The sequence below is a fragment of the Notolepis coatsorum genome (assembly GCF_963971535.1).
Source record: "Notolepis coatsorum genome assembly, chromosome: 4".
NCBI classification, from domain to species: Eukaryota; Metazoa; Chordata; class Actinopteri; order Aulopiformes; family Paralepididae; genus Notolepis; species Notolepis coatsorum.
The window spans coordinates 148519640-148541061 of record NC_140168.1 but is presented as its reverse complement, the minus strand read 5'-3'; the positions used below and the strand labels follow the sequence as shown (position 1 = coordinate 148541061).

The window sequence follows — 21422 nt, the reverse complement described above, 5'->3', positions numbered from 1 at the left end:
CTCCACGTCACTCGTGTCCCTCACGTACGGGAGGCTGCCTTGGGGGCGCCACCATCCGACGCGGCAGATAGCTGGGCATCTTGTCTCGGGGTCGGAGGTTCTAACCCAACCCTGGAGTACAAGGGACCCCAAGGAGACGCAACACTCCCTGCCACTCCCCGAGGGGGAGAGTGATACATCTCTACTGGGGCTTCGAACAAGAGAGCTCTCGCCCCCTCCATGTAATCCTCAGTCTCCATCGGAAATGGAGACGAGGCAAGAGAACTCTCGGCCGGCTCCAGCGCAACATCAAAGCCAGGCCGTTCGCCCCTGCTGCTCGCTGCCTTACGACGAGAGCGAGCCGAGGCGAAGAGTCTGCGTCGCAAATCCCCTGCCACCAGAGGAGCTGTCGGCCTGTTGGCCGACTGTCCACTGGCGGGGGAACCAGGGCCGGAACCAAGCCATCTCACGGGAGATGGAGGCTCAACGGCCCCTCGGCGAGGCAAACTCACCACCGGGCGCCGCCCAGGCGTATCTGGCTGCCACAACCGCGGAGCCAGACACGCCCCACGACGCACGGAGGACGCGGCGATGGTGAAGCACTGGTGAAGGGTGACGTTGCGAGCGTCTAAACCCTCCGAAGGTGCAAACATTTTCTCTTAGCTTTTCTCGTAAAATTGCGAGAGAGAGAAAAAAACAAAGATACAATGTCCACGTAGCTCCTTTCCAACAACTATTTCGGCACTAAACTCAAAGTGGTGTATACAGTCACTTCTACGGTGGTGAAAATAGGGAAGGAGCTGTTAGTATGGCCACGACCCCGCTTATGTAGAGGAGCGGATGTGGGTGTGGCCAGGCGGATGGGTGTGTACATGTGGAGAAAAATTATTCAGTATTAGATTGATAAAGGGATAGTTCCACTAGAGTGCAGAGCGTAAGCTATACGATAATATAACTGGGAAATTCTTTTTGGAATCCAACCGGCCACAGGTAAGAGCGATTTGACATCAATTTCAGTCTGATCGGGCCTTGTTCTCATAGCCATCCACCCGGTCAGCATATGATGTTGCAATAACGAATGCCGTTATTGGTAATCAATAATCAGAAACTACTTCCCCCGCCCCCCCCCCCCCCCCCCTTTCATGCATTCATGGTGGAACATGATACCGATCATATGCATTTTGATTTTTAACTCTAGCTTGTGTAGGGCCGAAACGCCAATCGATTTAACGTTATTAGCTTAGCGCCCTATAACTAGCTTTGCAGGAATTACCCCAGACCATTGCGGTATATAGTTCATATTCACGACGCTATAAAACGGGGACGTATTGATGAATTTTTTTTTCTTTATGGCATATTGAAGGGAAGGTTTATACTGTCAATTGACAATGACAATGGACACATAGCAATAATATAAAATATAGATTTAGCTCTACAAACAACCTCACGCACAGTGAAAACTTGTAATGAAAAGCTGGCCTCATAGAGTGGGATTAGACGGGTCCCAATGGCCCCGAATGTGTTAAGATCTTAGTACCTCTCCATTAGTATCTTCCAATCTCATGCATATTCCTCTTCTTCCACCACTCTCCTCCTCTTCTTCTCCCCCCCTCTCCTCTCCTCAGGAGAACCCCACAGCCACCCTGGAGGACCTGGAGAAGCCCGGGGTGGACGAGGAGCCTCAGCATGTCCTCCTGCGCTACGAGGACGCCTACCAGTACCAGAACATCTTCGGCCCGTTGGTCAAACTGGAGGCTGACTATGACAAGAAGCTGAAAGAGTCCCAGGTATAACTTGGTTTAACTTGTTCATGGTCATTATTTGAAAACCGACGAGGAAGCTCTTTAATAGATACTACTGAATCATAAAGAAGAGTCCAGGACTGCATTCCAGTTGGCCTTTTTTTGTTGACACATACTGTACATTTCAGGGAAGAGGCCCTCCAGTGTGTATGGGCCTGGTCTACATGATACACTATACGACTAAGGTACCCATGTACATGTCAAAATACTTCCCAAAGGTCAGTGAATACCACGACCACAAGACCAGAGGAAGCTCAGATTCGGCTCAGATTCGGCTCAAACAAGGGACTAAACACGTTTCGCAATTATGCCACATCAATGTGGAACGCCCGACCCAAAGCTGTAAAGGAATGTGAATCCCTACCCACATTCAAAACCGCTCTAAAAGAGCACCTACGGGAGGCTGCAATTAGAAACTGGCCACCGTAAATGTCCAAACCGCCCCACCCCATCCTAATAGACAGTGTCCTCCCCACCGTATGTATATATTCTCTCCCCACCGTATGTATATTTCTCTCCCACCCACCGTATGTATATTTCTCTCCCACCCACCCACCCACCCCCTCCTAATGTACAGTCTCCTCCCCACCGTATGTATATATTCTCTCCCCACCGTATGTATATTTCTCTCCCTCCCACCCACCCCCTCCTATGTGTACAGTCTCTTCCCCATCATATGTATATACTCTCTGTCAGGATCTATGGGTAACAGTACTGTATATTTGCATATCATATATATGTCACAAATGTAACTACTATATACCTGTATGTCATGTATGTCCCTATGTCATAAATGTCATAATGTCATTAGGGCTGACCTTCGATGCTTTTTTTGGCAATCGAAGCTTCGGGGCCAAGCTTCGATTTTAATTCGAAGCTTCAAAAAAATATATATAATAATATAATAAAAATTTATAATTAATTATATTTAATCTTATGTTGTGGGACTTGTACAGCACTTTGGTAAACTTTGTTGTTTTATGTGCTCTATAAATAAAGTGGATTGGATTAATTAATTAAGTAGCCCCTTTCGTGACTGTGACGCAGCCAACAAGGTTTCACTCGGCTGCGCTGCCTGGGTGCAGTGGGGCTGCTCTCACAGCCAACGACATGACATTACATAATTATGTTGCAACCTTCGTCTATCAAGCAAACAATTATATTATATTTAATTTATAATTCATAATTTATAATTATATCAGACAATGCACCTACAAAAGCAGATGATTACAATTAAATTAGCCAACTTGGTAACACATTGGTCATAGCAGCATAGGCATAGCCTTATTAATGTTTTGTGTGGCGTCGCCGTCGTGTGCAACGATACTTACGTTTTTTTAGGTGATTGGACAAAGTTGTTGTAGAGTTGTGATATGCCATTTTCTTCTGGCATATCTGGCACTCGGCTTTTTTGGCATTGTCTTTGCATATTTTAAAGTGTAACCACACGTCTGATGACTTCTTCGTCGACATGTCTGCTGCACATGTGTCACTATGAATTGAAAATGGGGGACCCTGATGTAAACAAGACAAACGTCTTTCTCTGGTCTGCATCCCCTTAACACTTTCAGCGCCACGCCTGGTTTTCCGTTTTACCGCTTGAATGCCACCATCGGCGCCAATGTTAACGTTAATATCGCCTAATCTATGTTTTAAATTATGGCTATGTGTCTAATCTGCCCATCGCATTATCAAAGACTATTTTCCAGTCAGTGCTGTGAAGGCAGATTGTTTTTTTATCGCGTCGTTGCCGTTTCAGAGCAGTTAGAAAAGCCCCCGTTTTGATATAAAAAACAGCTCATTCTGGAGCATTCTATGAAAATCGTCTTTTAGTGGAATATTCCACAACGTTGATATTCGTCTGCCTTTTTATGAATCGTTTTCAAATAAACGCTAGATGATCAATATTATACGTGCACGCACGCACATTACGGCCGCGCACGGATAATCGCTCCGTTGATTTCCTCACGGACTTTTACAGTGAAACCGAAAGAAGACATTTCACAAAACAGCTTATAACTTCATCAAACTTACTCTGATTATCCTACCACTGATAACATAGAGTCCTTACCTGACATCAGATGGTATCCAACTGGTATATTCCAATTCCTGATCACCATTCGAAAAAATCGATACGTGTATGGATCCAACGCGATACAGTAGAACTCCATGATCCGCGGGGATCTGAGGCTCCAGAATGAACTCTAGTAACCCCGGCTAGATCAGTGAACTGGAAAATGTGGAGTACCGGATTTTTTTCCCCATTCATTTTCATTGAGTCCATTCCAAAATCACTTATGTCATCTGGGAGACGACAGGGGGCGCTTTTTTCCACAGTGATCGCCGGCGCCCCTCGGCTATACTCGGGTAGGCTCGGGTGATGCAATAATTTTTCAGATCGCAAAAAAAAAAAAAAAAAAAAATTATTCCGAGAAATCTCGTGAGTGGCATGCAACCACCTATAAAAAAACCAGAGAAATCTCGTGAGTGGCACTCAAAGTGTTAACAATTGTGTGTATTGAGCCATACTGTATTGTACCCATTCTGCAATCTGTTAAATAAAGTTTTCATTCATTCATTCATATTCTGGCAATCAGTGTCTTTAAGGTTTACTTCAATGAGGATTCAGCACCCAGACTTTAGTCTGGTTGTGTGTTGAGCGAGTTGTGTCTTGTCTCATGATTACTGTAATGCTGGACACATCCCTCTGCTCTGTTTCTGAAGATGTTAACTCTGGTGCTAGTCAGAACATTCTAAAATTCTAAATGTAATTAATTTAAATGAGCTATTTCTGTAGACCTTTTCAGAAGAACTCTGTTGTCAGGGAAACCGCTTGGGCCCAAGTGTATTTCCTGTCAGCATCCTGTCACTACACTGCACCAGGATATAGACCAGGGCCAACTAGAATGTTCATCCTACACTGCACCAGGATATAAACCAGGGCCAACTAGAATGTTCATCCTACACTGCACCAGGATATAAACCAGGGCCAACTAGAATGTTCATCCTACACTGCACCAGGATATAAACCAGGGCCAACTAGAATGTTCATCCTACACTGCAACGCGATATAGACCAGGGCCAACTAGAATGTTCATTTTACACTGCAACAGGATATAAACCAGGGCCATCTAGAATGTTCATCCTACACTGCACCAGGATATAAACCAGGGCCAACTAGAATGTTCATCCTACACTGCAACAGGATATAAACCAGGGCCATCTAGAATGTTCATCATACACTGCAACAGGATATAAACCAGGGCCAACTAGAATGTTCATCCTACACAGCAACAGGATATAAACCAGGGCCAACTAGAATGTTCATCCTACACTGCAACGGGATATAAACCAGGGCCATCTAGAATGTTCATCACACACTGCAACGGGATATAAACCAGGGCCAACTAGAATGTTCATCCTACACTGCAACAGGATATAAACCAGGGCCAACTAGAATGTTCATCCTACACTGCAACGGGATATACACCAGGGCCATCTAGAATGTTCATTCTACACTCCAACGGGATATAAACCAGGGCCATCTAGAATGTTCATCACACACTGCAACGGGATATAAACCAGGGCCAACTAGAATGTTCATCCTACACAGCAATGGGATATAAACCAGGGCCAACTAGAATGTTCATCCTACACTGCAACAGGATATAAACCAGGGCCATCTAGAATGTTCATCATACACTGCAACAGGATATAAACCAGGGCCAACTCGAATGTTCATCCTACACAGCAACAGGATATAAACCAGGGCCAACTAGAATGTTCATCCTACACTGCAACAGGATATAAACCAGGGCCAACTAGAATGTTCATCCTACACTGCAACGGGATATAGACCAGGGCCAACTAGAATGTTCATCCTACACTGCAACGGGATATACACCAGGGCCATCTAGAATGTTCATCCTACACTCCAACGGGATATAAACCAGGGCCATCTAGAATGTTCATCACACACTGCAACGGGATATAAACCAGGGCCAACTAGAATGTTCATCCTACACAGCAACAGGATATAAACCAGGGCCAACTAGAATGTTCATCCTACACAGCAACAGGATATAAACCAGGGCCAACTAGAATGTTCATCCTACACAGCAACAGGGTATAAACCAGGGCCAACTAGAATGTTCATCCTACACTGCAACAGGATATAGACCAGGGCCATCTAGAATGTTCATCCTACACTGCAACAGGATATAAACCAGGGCCAACTAGAATGTTCATCCTACACTGCAACGGGATATAGACCAGGGCCAACTAGAATTCTCATGAAGGTCTACATGTCTGTCTTTGCCTCTGCCCATATGATTTTGACCCTAAGTGTTTGGACATGCTTGTTTTTCTGCAGCAGCTTTTAACATCTCTGTCCGCATGGCTCCTCTCCACAGACCCAGGACAATATAACGGTCAGGTGGGACTTGGGATTGAATAAAAAGCGGATTGCTTATTTCAGCCTCCCCAAGACGGACTCAGGTGGTAATTCCTTGTTTTTACTTTATCGCCATCGTCGTCGTCATTATGGTTTGTGTACAAAAGGTCCACGTCCATTCCTCTTCCTCACGGCCCAGCTGTCTGCCCCGCATTCTCATAAGAGCAAATTATTCTTTTTATTATTCTTTTTCTCTAAGTCCGAAGACATAATGACATGCCACTCTTGTATGATTTTCTTGATTTGATTTATTTTGTCGTGGGACTTATTTCCATTGAGGTCCTCATACAACTAACAGTTAATACGTTAAAGATGCATTACAATACAAAAACATATGACATATACAGTACATACACAACAACATGTGCTCCCTCTTTTCTATACTAATGACCCTCTATAGGGGAACCTTTTCTAAAAGACCAGCTTCTATCTGCTGCTTTGAAATACAGTATAGATGGTTTCAATGTGTACGTGTGTGTGTGTGTGTATGCATGGCATTTGCTCATGTTTATGTGTGGTGTGTCCACCTTTTGTATGCATCCTATCCGATTTCAGACCATCAAAAAAGCACTTGTACCAGTGTTTTTGGTGTTATAAATATTCAAAGCAGAAATGTTAGTATTTGAAATCAGTGGGTTACAAGGCAAGTTTATCCCTCTTCTCTCTCACCCCGTTCTCTCCTCTTCATTCCTCTAGACATGCGTCTGATGCAGGGAGATGAGATCTGTCTGCGGTACAAAGGAGACCTGGCCCCTCTCTGGAAAGGCATCGGACACGTCATCAAGGTCCCTGACAGTATCCTTCAATATTATTATATTATTATATGTAATGCTGGCAGTGTTTCTCATATGGAAAAACACGCCAACATCGTGGCGTTTACCGTCTTTTCCTGAGTCAGACAAGAAGATGGATACCAGTTTTTTACCAGACATCTTCTTGTCTGACTCTAGAGAAGACTGCATTTCCCATAATGTTGACATGTTCCTTCAACCCTTTCACTGCCACACCACCAAAGGGTTAACCCTTTCACTGCCACACGGTAAAGGGTTAACCCTTTCACTACCACAGACGGTTAGGGGAAGGGTTAAGGACATGTTATAAAAAAACGGAGGATCAATAATTCCCCCCAGGTTGTGTTTGGTCTGGGTCCAGGCCCTGGAGATGTCCCTGTGTGTTCCTGATGGTCCCTAAGTCTGTCTAATGTGTCCGTCTAAGTATTCATTTTCAACAACATACATAGACAATACATTTCCACATTCAAAATTATAAAGACTCATCAACAAGAAATAAAAATAAAACAGATATACAAAAATACAAAAATGAGAAAAGAAAAAGTGTGGCATGGGTCCTTCGGTCCATTCTATATTTGCATCCTTTATTTACATTTTTCATAATTTCCTTGTATCCTTTTCAATCCCCTGTGATGTCGTTCCTTCCCCTCCTATATTCTTCCCACTTTTCCCATTTCAATTCAAACTTCTCTTCTTGCAGCCTCAGCAGATGTGTGATTCTCTCCATTTCCTGTATCCCCTCTACTATCTCTATCCATTGGTCCTTCGTCGACACTTCTACCTTGTACCACCGTTTAGTTAAAGCTTTTTTGGCTGCCACTATTAGTATCTTAATCAAGTATTTGTCTTCCCCTTGAATTCCTTCCTGTGATAGGTTCCCCAGATACAACACTTGGCCTTCCTGGGGTATTTCGTATCCTATTATTTCATTTATTTTATCTCCTATCTCTTCCCCGTAGTGCCTTATTTTCTGACATCTCCAAAATATGTGTGTCTGGTTTGCTATTTCTTGTCCACACTCCCTCCAACATAGTTTCTTTGCTGGTGTGTAATTGCCCTGTATTTCTGGTGTTATAAAGAATTTAATTATGTTTTTCCACCCAAACTCCCTCCATATCCTTGATCCTGTGGTTGATTGTTGTGTCTTACATGTGTTATACCGTTCCTCCTCTGTTATCTCTATTTCTAACTCTTTCTCCCACTTTTCTTTTATATACAATGTTGTATTTCCCTTACTGTCCATTATTGCCTGCATAGTGCTGATATCACCCTTCCCTTCCTTCCTTCGTATGATTTTACCATTATCTTAATTACCCCATTCTGTTCTTTGTCGCTGTCTTGCTTTATTTCCTTGTTATAGTAGTCTCTAATCTGTAAATATCTAAAGTGGTCCCTATTCTCTAGTCCAAATCTTTCTTTAAAGTTTTGTAGAGTCTGCATCTCCCCTCCTTCTATCATTGTACATATTGCTGTTATCCCCCCCCCCCCCCCCCCCCCGTTCCCATCTTTTGAACCCATGTTCTTCTATCCCTGGTTTGAATGTGTTGTCGTGTGTTATCCATCTCAGTATCTTGAATTCTTTTTCTAGCTTGTATTTCTTTACTATTGTGTTCCATATGTTTATAGTGAATTTGGTAATTGGGTCTAGTAGTTGTTCCTGTCTTCTGAACATTTCCCTATCTCCTATCAGTGCCTGCACTTTGAATCCCTCTCTTTTGGTTTCTATATGTTTCCATTTGGCTTCATAATTCACATTGAACCAGCATGCTACTGTTCTAAGCTGTGCTGCATAGTAATAGCTTTCTAAACTGGGTACTGCCATTCCTCCTTTTTCCTTTGGTAGTTGTAGAGCAGGCATTAAAGCGTTCCATCTTGAGACGTATTTCCGTAAATTTTTTATTTATTTTTTAATCCTCTATTTCTCCGATTTTTTTCTCTGTTTTTCTCCCTGTCCCAATTTTAGTCGTTGTGCCAATTCCCCCCCTCCCCTGCCTGGTTGTTGTGCGCATGTTCTCCTACTGGTCGGTACAAGGGAACCCTGAAGTCATCCGCACGCTTCCTCCGACACGCGCGGCGACAGCCAGTGACTCTTTTTTCACCTGGCAGCGAGGACTCTCATTGGTGAAGCGTAACACGTGGGAGGTCACGCTGCCTTCATCAAGTCCTGCCTCCGCTGAGCAAGCGCCCAGACCTGACCTGTAGGCGTCGCTGTCCACAACGCCAGATTCCCACCCATGACTTCCCTCCCCCTAACTCAGCCAAACGAGTTAGTATGACGATCAGCCCAAGCCAAGGCAATGCTGACTCCGGGAGTCGAGACCGCAGCCTCTTGCATTGGTGACGAGCGCAATCTCCGCTACGCCACCTGACCGCCCCTGGATTTCCGTCAATTTGAGTCGACTATGGAAAAAATAAATAATATTAATAATTTATATATATTTTTTTATCATTCCATTTTGGCTGTGGGGGTGCTTAACACATTGAGTGCCAGCGACGTCATATCTCGTTTTATCAGCCCCCCCATTGAGTGCCGACAACGCGTAATGTCGTTTGTTTGCCGTATTTTTTTTATTGGCGATTTGAATTCATATTTCATCAATCGAGCCATGGGTTAGTGCTGCAGAGTCTCTCTGAGCTCAATTGGGAAGATACCGCCCCCTATCGTCTCTCCCTGTGTAACTGCACCCCATCAGCTCAGACTGATACAGGGGGGGTGGCCAGTTTCCTCATTTTATTTTCCCGTCAAGGCATCTGAAGAGACCAAGTGATCGCCGGCCCTCAGAACAGCGACGATTGTGTATTTACAGTACCAACACTGTAATCAATAAGTGTGATCGATATTTGGAATGGCGATCAAGAATTGGAATAATCTTTTTGGATAAGATCTGATCTCAGGTAAGGAATCTATTTTACCAGTCTTAGGATAATCAGACCTGTTTTCACGGAGATCTCAGCGTTTGCCCTATGTGTGATGTGGCTGTTTGGCTGTGATCGCTGATGAGGAAATAAGATAATCGATTTCTCATCTCGCGTCTATAGCGTCCATAAGTACACATATACTATCGATAATCTAGCGTTTATTTGAAAACGATTCATAAATAGGCCGACAAATGACAACGTGTCTAGTGTATTCGAGAATATTCCAATAAATGCAGTTTATGGGGGCATCTTTCAATTTTCTGAAAATTTGAGAGAACGATAGCTTTTCGAAAAGCTATAAAAAGGATATGAACCGATTAAAAAAAACAATCCATTTCGACAATGTTGACTGCAAACAAGTCATTGATAAGCGACGAGCAGATTAGACACATAATTAAAAACATAGATTAGGCGTTTTTTAATGCTAACATTGAAGTGGATGATGGCATTCAACGGGGTAAAAGGTCGGCACTGAAACTGTTAATGTCTGAAGGAGTCGACGGAAGGCTTCTTGTCCTCTGCAAAAGCATACAATTGGTCCACTGATGGATACATCTTGATATTTGTCTAGTCTAGTGTGTTTATTAGATGGGTGAAATCCTCTTTCAGTGCCTCTGTGCCTGTTTTCTTAGGCAGTTAGCCTCTGGTATGCGTGTCATTAGCGTTAGCCACGCTTCTAGGCCTCTTTTCTTTTGGAAAGAATGATACAAAAATTATAATAATAATTATAATTATTATAATATTATTATTATAATTATTATTTTTGCATTCGACTAAGAGGTTGGCAGTCGACTACAGCTCCTTTCGATCGATTAGTCGACTATTCGACTAATAGGGGTCAGCCCTAGCAAATATACAGTACTGTTACCCATAGATCCTAACAGAGAATATATACATATGATGGGGAGGAGACTGTACACAAAGTGACGTCAGACTACACCTCCCTATTTAGGAGCAAATTGTTTGCATGATTAAAAACGATGGTTAAAAAGTCTGTTAGAAAAACCCTGGCGAATGTTTCAATCCCAAAAACAGGCTTGGGGACAGCTCTAACTGGAGCTGAGTTGAATGTGTTAAAATAGACATAAAAAAGTGAAGGATTGGACTTTGTGAGCTAACTGTAATACAATGTTATTTTTTTACAATCATTTACATAACATCTTAAGAAATTACTAATGTGTATGGGAACTGACAAAAAGGGTAATGGTAAAGGTAACGCTTAAAAATGTATTATAGCAGTGGCAAAAGGCGCTGCGAAAATGTTTGGGTGCACCTAAATTATGTGCTGGTGCACCTAAATGAAAAAGTTAGGCGCACTGGTGCAACCAATGTAAAAAGTTAGTCTGGAGCCTGAAATTTGAACTATACACAATACATAATTTGAACTATACATAATACATCATTTGAACTATAGACAATACATAATTTTAACTATACAATAATACTGAATTTGAACTATACACAATACTGAATTTGAACTATACACAATACTGAATTTGAACTATAGACAATACATCATTTGAACTATACACAATACTGAAAAGTTACAGTATGTAGATTTGTTTATTTGTATGACAAAGTCAGTCAACCCTTGCAATCAGTTTCATTTAATGAATTGAAAACAGCATTGATATTACGTAATAGCAAACTGGCAATAGAAAAGATGTTCAAAATGATCTAGTTCCCTTAAAACACTAACGCTATTAAAAAAATATATAGTGGAGGTTAAAATAAGAATATGACTTGGCCTGAAAAAAAGTTCAGTCAGGAGATTTATTTTTGCTTTAATCCCTGTGTAGAGTCACATATCTGATCCTTGGCCTCCCCCCCCCCCCCCCCCTTGGTAATATGTTCATCTTAATGATTTCGATCCTTGAGCTGAAATCTAGGGGCATTACTGTCCATCTTTCGAGGTCTCTCTTGATTTTCTGATTGATCTGTGTATAGTTTGCATCGTATAACCCCTCCATCCCTCTTGTAATGTTCACCCCTAGGTACTTGATCCTGTCCATGTCCATGTCCCATTTAATTTTGTATTTTTCTTTGATCTCTATCGTTGTAGTTCAGTGCTAAAGTCTGTGTCTTCGTCATGTTGAGTCTATATCCTGAGTAGTATCCATATTCTGTCAGTAAATCCATCAGTGTCAGAAAGCTTGTGTCTGGTTGTCTCATACACTATCACGTCGTCTGCGAACAGTCCCAATTTATGTTCTGTTCCCCTTATCTCCACCCCTTTGATGTCTTTGGTCTGTCTAATTAGTTGAGCCAGTGGTTCGATGAATACATCAAAGAGCGTCGGCGAAAGACAACAACCCTGTCTGGTAGCTCTCTCTAGTTTAATCCGGTCCGTCAAACTACCATTTACCTTAATCCTAGCCGTCAGTTCTTGATATAATGCCCTAATTGTTTTCATAGCGTTTTTATCTAATCCAAATTTTTCCAATACTTTATATAGAAATATCCAGCTTACACTGTCGAACGCTTTTTCTGCATCTAGGCTAACTAATACTGCACTTCCTCCTTCCTTTTGTATCTACTCTACCACCTGCACTGTCTTCCTTATGTTATCCTGTGTGTCTTCCTTTAATGAATCCGGTCTGGTCTTCATCTATTATATCTGTCATAAATGTCTCAAATCTTTTGGATATTATTGATGTATACATCTTGTAATCTACATTAAGTATGGACACAGGTCTGAAACTGCTACACAGTTCTCTATCTTTCCCTTCTTTTGGAATTGTAGTAATTATGGCCTCTTTTCATGAAGGTGGCATTGTGCCTTTTTCCATTGTGTGTCTGAATGCTGCTTCTAATATGGGGCTCAGTTCCTGTCTAAATGTTTTGTAGAATTCCGAGGGGAACCCGTCGCTACCCGGTGACTTACTACTCTTTGCTTTACTGATCGCATTCCATACTTCCTCTTCTGTGATCTCTGCATTTAATATTTCGTTCCTTCCCTATCGATGGTAGATCAAATTTTTCAAAATATTTCTCTATCTCCTCTTCTCCTGCCGCTATCGGTTGTGTGTATAGTTTCTTATAATATTCTTCAAATGTCTTCTCTATTTCAGCTGGTTCTCTCAGTATTTTGTTTGTGTTCGTGTCCCTTATTGTGTTCAGTTTTTGTTGTGTCCTGATTCGTCTAGCTAAAAGTCTGGTCGCTCTCGGTCCCCCTTCATAGTATGTCTGCTTTATGTATCTAGCTTTCTTCTCTATTTCTGTCAGCAGCTCTTTGTTTATCTTTCCTCTAACTTCCTTTACCTCCCTAAGTGTCTTTTGGTTCTTTGAGCTTTGGTGTTCTTTCTCTAATTCTTTCAGTTTCTTTATCAAGTTCTGGTATGTCTCTATTCTAGCCCGAGTAATGTAATGCCGTCTTTGCTATACATTTTCCCCATATTACTACCTTTAGTGCATCCCATAAAATGTTTGGGTCTACCTCTCCGTTATCATTTTCTTCTCTGTATCTAATTATGTCTTCCTTTACTTCATTAACCAAACCTTTGTTATTAAACCCTTTCACTGCCACACGACAGAAGGTTAACCCTTTACTATCACACAACCGACAGCGATGCTCCATCATTAGCATCATTAGCTCCGCATCAATGGAGCTAATGATGCTAATGATGGAGCATCGCCGTCGGTTGTGTGATAGTAAAGGGCTAACCTTCTGTATTGTCACAGTGAAAGGGTTAACCGGCTGTCGTGTGGCAGTGAAAGGGTTAATAGTCCTACATTCAGTCTCCAAACTGTATCTTTCCATCTACTTTTAAGATTCACTGTCAGATATATTGCGCTATGATCTGATATGTCCGTTACCCCTATCCTGCATTCTTCTACCCTGTATCTGTCCCCTGTTGTCATGAGAAAATAGTCTATCCTTGAATATGTTGTGTGTGTATGTGAATAATGTGTGTATTCTCTATCTAGTGTGTGCATTGCTGTCCATGATTCCTAATTCTGCCATTTGTATATTCATATATTTGCTAATGTTTGTCCTTCATTTCTTTGTGCTTGTCGTGTCTATGTCATTGTTCAGTACTACATTGAAATCACCTGTACAGATCAGGACCCCCTCCCCTTCCAACGCTATGATATCAAAGATCGTTTCAAATAGATATTTCTCACTGTCTGGTGGAGCATACACATTCACTAGTGTTACCATTTGACCTTCCATTTTCCCCTTGACCATTACATACCTCCCCTCTTTATCCCTTATTTCCCTGATCATTTCAAACTTCACTGTGTTCTTAATTAGTATTAGGGATGTCCCGATCACATTTTTTTCCTCCCGATCCGATCCCGATCATGTGATTTTGAGTATCTACCGATACCGATCTTTCCCAATCCGATCAAATTTTTTTTTTATAACAAAATATATATATTTATTATAATTTTTTTTTCTCCCATCCCAATTTCTCACATTACATTCACCCTGAATGTTGACGTTATCCAGGTGAAAAGTTAACTTCATTCAAGCGAGGCATTGCAACCGGAGTAATCTAAAAACTCTGCCTCCAACCTGCTGCTTCATGAGAGCAATGGTGCCATCGTCTGTAAAAGTGGCTGCAAGTTCTGCAACTAGTGGATGTCCCTCATCCTTGACATAAATCATTTGATGTATAAAATTTAACACTTGAATCGCCATGGGTTAAATTCATAATTTACCATCCCTCTCCAGCTCTATTTGTCTATGGAGAAGTTCCCCTTCTTTGCAGGGCTATAACTTTTTAAATTCTATTGCTAAATTGCCATTATTATGGCCCATTCAATGTCCTATATGTATTGTTCAGGGTGTAGCAACGTTAAACTTTTTCATTCACATATTCATACTAAAATATGGTCTAAAGTATAAGTATGTTTTTATCGTTTTCTGCAGCTTTCGTCAGAACGTGAATTATAGCCCTAAATGCATTATATTGATGATCAAATACAGTTTGGTAGGAATCTGTGCGAGATAAAAAATTTCAACTGGACGTGGTTCTAGAAGTTTCTACGCATCATCTGATGATGACCGGATGGGCGGGGTATCGTTTATAATTCCGTGGGCAGCGTTAGATGATTCATCCAGAGTGGGTCATATGTTCATCAGATCAGTTAGTATGGAAGACGTTAGAAAATAACGCTGAATCTTACCGTGGCTTCCTCGCGCCGCTGGCAGATGAGCGTGGAACAGAATTTGTTCTATTATGGGATGGAGAAATGCCCGATCCATTTCCAGGTTGTATAATAGTATATACGTCCAAATCATGTTGTTTTTTCAAGTTATTTGCACCGATCGATGTTCACTGTGTCAATACGGAGTCTCTCTAACGATAGCGAGTGCCCGGACCACATATGGATGAGCACTACCGGTTCAAAGGTTAATGTCCGGTTGGCGATCTGCCGATCGGCCACCAGATGGCGCTCTTGAACCGCTAGAGAGTTGAGTGGAGCTTTGCAGTGTGTCTCAGGGCTCCGGAAAGGAAATATGATTTCGATGACAGATTTTTGAAATATTGACATCAAAGACGAGTTATGGCGTTTTCGGCAGAATGAGCATGGCTATGAATGACGTGAAAACTCGTCCACGGCGATCATAGTGTTAAATCAAAGGAAATGCGTTTGTTTTGGCAAAATTCTTCTGCTCTGTGTGACAATAAATAAATGAATGATGATATGCAATTTAAAACCAAAACTAAGGCCTCAGTATGAGTTTAAGACGTGAACATGGTCATGTTTGTTGAATAAAAAAATAAATAAAAAAATCCAGATTATTATTATTATTTATTTTTATCCCGAGCTTCTGAAAATCGGATCGGGACATCCCTAATTAGTATAGCTACTCCTCTTCTATGGTTCTGTTTAAAATAACTATAGAACAGATTTTCATACCCGAATCTCTTCAGCTTTTCATGTTCTTGTGATATTAGATGTGTTTCTTGTAAGAAGATGACCAGCGCCTCCTCTTTCTTAAGTTTCGTCATCACCTTACTCCTCTTGATCGGATTATTCATACCATTCACATTTAACGACATCATTTTTATACCCTTAACTTGTGTCATATTTCTTTTCCAATTGTTTTCCCGTTCTACCCATGTCACATAAAATAATATTTGTGGTTGTAGCCTCTGCTATCTCTGTCTGATTTACATACATATAACCATAATAAACATTAACATCAACATTAACACTTGGAACTTCCATGGCAGTTGAGGCTCTCACTCGTACCCCTCTTTCCCCCGCTGGTGGGTGGGGAGTAGTGGCTCTCCTAGTGAGAGGGCTCCCCCTAGTGGCTAAAAAATTTGCACTGACTATATATGTGTGCGACCTGCTCCGAGCCCCCGGTCATAAGCTCTGCATTAGTCACTTTCATGTTCCTGTCTAATTGTGTTATGCGACATGTGTACTCCTGTGTTCCTTTCATGTCCGTCTCAATATATCTCTTGAATCCCCATGTCCTTTTTTATCACTTTCGGTATAATTATCTCGCATGTGCTTTATCATCTTCTTCCTGCATAAGTCTTTTTCATGTTTTCACTTTCTTGTATTGTGTGCGTCATATGTAGTCTAATGTGTCTTGAATCTCCATGTCCTTCTTTCAAAATTTTTGGTTTAATTATCTTGTATGTACTTTACCATCTTCTCATTGCATCAGTCCTTCTCCTGTTTACCTTAATCTGTATTGTGCGTGTATTGTACTTATCCTCCCTTGGATCACCGTCTCCCCTCTCGTCTCCTCTCTGCCCCTCTTCTCTGTGTCTTTGCGTCCTTCTCAGTTGATCTGCTTTGAATCAATTCAGATCCCCTTCACCTTCCTGTTCTCCTCGCCTCCTCCTCGTCCCCCGCCGACCCTGGTCCATCTCCTCGCTCTCTCCAGCCTCTGCAACAGTGGCGGTCTCTCGTCTTCTCCTCCCGGCACCTTCCATCCTCATTGGTTCATGTCCCTCGCCGCCTCCCGCACGTCGCCGTACACCTTTGCGCCTTCATTCCAATGGACCTTCAGCGTGGTCATTGGCGATTGAAATCTGATTCCTCCTTCCTTCAGAGTTTTTTTTATCTGAGCGTAGCTCCAGCGCTTTACCGCCACCTCTGTTGCATAATCATGGTCAAAAGTTACTCTCTGTCCCTCCACTTCCATCTTCTTCTGCCAGGCTGCTCTAAGAATGTTCTCCTTGACCTCGAATTCCAAGAAATGTACTATAACTGCTCTCGGTGGCTTGTCCAACCACGGCTTCGGCGCCAGTGTCCTGTGTGCTCTTTGAATCCCTGTCTTGTCGAGGGGGTGTCATCTTCAATTCTCTTCGAATTAGGCTGTCTACAAATTTGATCATCGAGTCTCCTTCCATCCCCTCTTTCAGTCCCCATATTCGTATGTTGTTTCTCCTCGACCTCCCCTCCAAGTCCATTAACTTTTCTCTCAACATGTTCTGTTGTTCGAGCGTCGCCTTTAGAATATCATGTATTTCTGTATTCCATTCTTCCGTTTCAGCCATCCTTTCTTCCAACATCTTTATGTCTTTCTCTTGTTCCTGTATTTTTCCATCCATTGTCTCGAGTCCTTTATCCATTTCCCCTCTGAGCTCGTCCTGTCCCCTCTTCAACTCTTCCCTTAGTCCATCGATGCTGCTTTGTATATTCTGCGTGCTCGCCTGGTTAGCCATTGTGTTAGCTTGTATGCTAATTTAGCTCTTGATTAGCTGTCGCGTTAGCCTGTTGGTTAGTCAATGCGCCAGCTTGTATGTTCTGCATGTTGGTTTGTACGCTAGCTTGTATGCTATTCTGTATAGCTTGGATAGCTTTTGCGTTAGCCTGTATGTCAGCCCGTAGTTCAGCCCGTAGTTCTTGTACGCTGGCTATCATGGTCGCTTGCATCTTCGCTACCCAGGCGGGCTCCACGTTCTCCACGCCTCTGCCTACCTGCGTCATGCTCGCCTGAGTTATCTCTTCCGCCATTTCCTCGTGTCAAGATATTTCCTCCGGTGTTTGTACGTCCTCCGGGGTCCTCTTTCTCTCGCTCTTTCTCATGGTCATCCTTCCTTTTCTCTTATATCTTTGAATTATCACTTTATTTTGTTTTAGACAGTTTTACTTCCTTCTTTCGATATTGTTTGACCGGGAGCTCTTTCAATGGTCGACTACCCACACATCTCCAAACCGGAAGTCCCCGCCTAAGTCTTAAGACTCGAGGTGACCGCTCGTTTGCAGCAGTGGCCCCCAGGCTATGGAATGGTCTTCCCCCAGACAAGGCATTTGGCTAGGAATAATCCCCGCTCCCTTTCCATTCTCTACAGTTGTCTCAGTCAGCCTGGTGCTTACTCGGTCCCCCTTGTGTTGCTGTTCTGTGTTCTGTACAGTGTCCAGTTACTCTATTGTCATTCCCTGTGTCTTATGTCTGTTGCATAGTCCTACTCCAATAACATATCGGCTAGTCTCCTATGTATTACCATAGTCGGCTGTATCGTCTTTGTGTCATACTGGATCACCTGTTGTATACTCCTAGTGTCTTGTGGTCCTACTCTATTGACTGTCCATCCTGTCTTTTGTCATGTTGTATTGTCCTCTGTTACACTGTGTGACTATGTCTATAGTTTTTAATTCTGTAGTTACTGTACAGCACTTTGGTCGGCTCTCTGAGCTTTTAAATGCGCTATATAAATAAAATAAATGACTTGACTCCACTTGCTCCTTGACCGTCTCCCAGACTATGGGGATGAGATCGCCATAGAGCTGAGGAGCAGCGTTGGAGCTCCCGTGGAGGTCCCTCACAACTTCCAGGTCGACTTTGTCTGGAAGTCCACTTCCTTTGACAGGTACTTGAAGGTACCCTACTTTTGTAGGGCCAGCAGTTGTAGGACTTTATGAGCGATAAACGGGGTTTTTCTAGGGCCAGCAGTCGTAGGACGTAGGACAGATAAACGGGGGTTATACATTAGTTGATTTAAAGGGGACATGTACTATAAATGTCATTTTTCAGTCTCTAGCATTGTATTATAGTAATAGGAGTTAGTATCAATGTGTTTTAGTGTCTAAATACCATATTGGCGGATTGCTCTGATTCAGCTCAGATAATTTCCTGCTCCAGTAAATTAGTCCATCCTGATTTGAAGGCCTGAGTCACGTCATTCAGGCTCTGGGTAGAAGACAGTGATGTGATTGGCTCTGTGGTTGTAGCTAATACCCGCCCACAATCTACCTAGACGATACACGCAGACTAGACAGCGAGTGGAAAACCACTTCCTCATACTGCGAGGCAGTGAAACCCGACACCTCTGCATACTCTGGAGGGAGAGAGAGAGAGAGAGGGAGAGACAGAGAGAGAGAGAGAGGGAGACAGAGAGAGAGAGGGAGGGAGCACTTTGGGGGGGGGGGGGGGGGGGACCTGCCGCGCCACACGGGAGAGGGGAGGAAGGGAGGCCCCCCCCCCCCCCACAAGCTGCCGCAGGGAGAGAAAAAAACGAAAGGAAGAGACGGCCTGTCTTTTTTGTCTCTCTCTCTCTCTCTCTCGCACCCCCCCCCTCTCTCTCTCTCTCTCTCTCTCTCTCTTATCTCTCTCTGTCTCTCTCTGTCTACCAGTCGCAGACTGTGTGGACTGACTGTCACACAAAGTGCTTATGGGCGGAGCCAGGCCATAACAGCCTGAAATCTTGAAGCTGGAAAATTATGGTTTTGAGTACTTGATTAGAAATATAAAACAATGCATTTTTTGAAAAAAAAACCTTACAGATGTCTTCAATAGACTAACAGGAATTGTGTAAAGTTGCCCAAATAGTGCTAGGAATAGCAGTACATGTCCCCTTTAATCAGCACAATTGTAAAATTGTGTACCTCTGTACATCTAGTTGTTACTGGAGGTGTGCTCAACTTTTGTAACTTTTGAACAAACTCTTAGTGGGCTAAGGCCAAACAGACTGATTCACCACCTAAGAAGAGGCAGCCTTTTGACTGATTGAAAAGTTTATTAACAGATTGCAGAATGGGTACAGTACAGCTCAATACATACAATTGTTAAAGGGGAACTATCTTATAAATGGCCTTTTTGAGTGTTTAGCATTGTTTCCTAGCTATGTGAACTTATATTAATATGATCTATGTCTCAAAATTCTCATATTGGCGCATTCTTCCAATTCTCCTCTCACAATATTCACCCTCACTGAACTGAGTCGTTTGAAAATGTGCCTATATGTGATGTCATATAGTCATCGCTGCATGTTAATGTTGGGACGCTCCGCAGTAGTTTAGGTGGCACCTGCAGCCCAGGCTCAAAACAGCTCGAAATCTTGAGGTAGAAAAATGCTGTTTTTGAGGACTTGATTAGAAATACAAAACAATGAATAAAAAAAAAATATATATATTACAGAGGTGTTCCATAGACTCACAGGAATTGTGTAAAAGTGCCCAAATAGTGAAAGAAATAGTAAAATAGTTCCCCTTTAAGGGGATGCAGACCAGAGAAAGACTTTCGTCTTGTTTACATCAGGGTCCCCTATTTTCAATTAATCATATGACACACACGACATACAGATAGACAGTACTGCTACATCTATACATTTATGACATACCAGATTTTCAAATACAGTACTGTTTGTGATACAAAAAGTGTCCAGAAAAAGGGTGTATATACATTTGACATAGAAACTGTACATTGGAGTAGGTGGGGTGGGGTTGGGTGGATGGGGCTGTACATTGAAGGTGGGGGGGTTGGGTAGGGGGGGGGGACACTGTACACTGTACATTGGAATACTGACAAAGCCATACTTGGTCTTTACTGTACAACTGGGTTAGGACATTTGTAGGGGCCAGTTTCGAATTGCAGTCTCCCGTAGGTGTTCTTTGAGAGTGTTTTTGAAAGTGGGTAGTGATTCACATTCCTTTACAGCTTTAGGTAGGGCGTTCCACATTGATGTGGCATAATTGCGAAACGTGTTTAGTCCCTTGTTTGAGCCGAATCTGGGTTTAACATGATTTGTGGAGCTCCCTCTGGTGTTGTGATCGTGGTATTCACTGACCTTTGGGAAGTATTTTGACATGTACATGGGTACCATGGTCGTGTAGTGTATCTTGTAGACCAGGCCCATTGCCAGTTGCTGTACTCTGTCGTCTACTCTACTCTTTTGTAGGTCCAGCATGACCATGCTGCAGTATTTGCCCGCGTCCACCTCTTGCTTTATGTGGTCGTTCAAATAGAGAAGGCATGTGTCAGTGGAGTGGGATGTTCTGAAGCCAGATTGGAATTCGTAAGAGGTTAATTGTGTCCTTTTTGACATTGCTAAGAGGTTAACACTTTCGCGGCCAACCACGTATACCGTAAATCCTCTAATAGTGGAGGGTACTCGAATAAAGGACGGGCCTCTTATAATGGCCGGGGGTTTGATGCATGCAGACAAATACAGGCCGTCTCCAATATAAGGTCGCAAAAAAAAGTATTTTTTGTATTTTTCGTGCCATGATATAGAATGAGAAACTCTTGCCAATGCAAATCAAGTGCTGCCTCCCGCTACA

General features: G+C 42.6%; 1 protein-coding gene across 1 annotated transcript in view; it reads left to right on the top strand.

Annotated features, from left to right (window-relative positions):
- Positions 1-21422, top strand: part of LOC311226728 (regulator of nonsense transcripts 1) — a gene marked incomplete at its 3' end in the record, with an annotated part of 278920 nt that overhangs the window by 149934 nt on the left and 107564 nt on the right. The window contains exons 6-9 of the mRNA XM_084312138.1: positions 1605-1766; positions 6194-6281; positions 6931-7029; positions 18625-18733. Of these exons, the coding sequence (XP_084168264.1) occupies positions 1605-1766; positions 6194-6281; positions 6931-7029; positions 18625-18733 (458 nt within the window). The remainder of the gene's footprint in view (positions 1-1604; positions 1767-6193; positions 6282-6930; positions 7030-18624; positions 18734-21422) is intronic.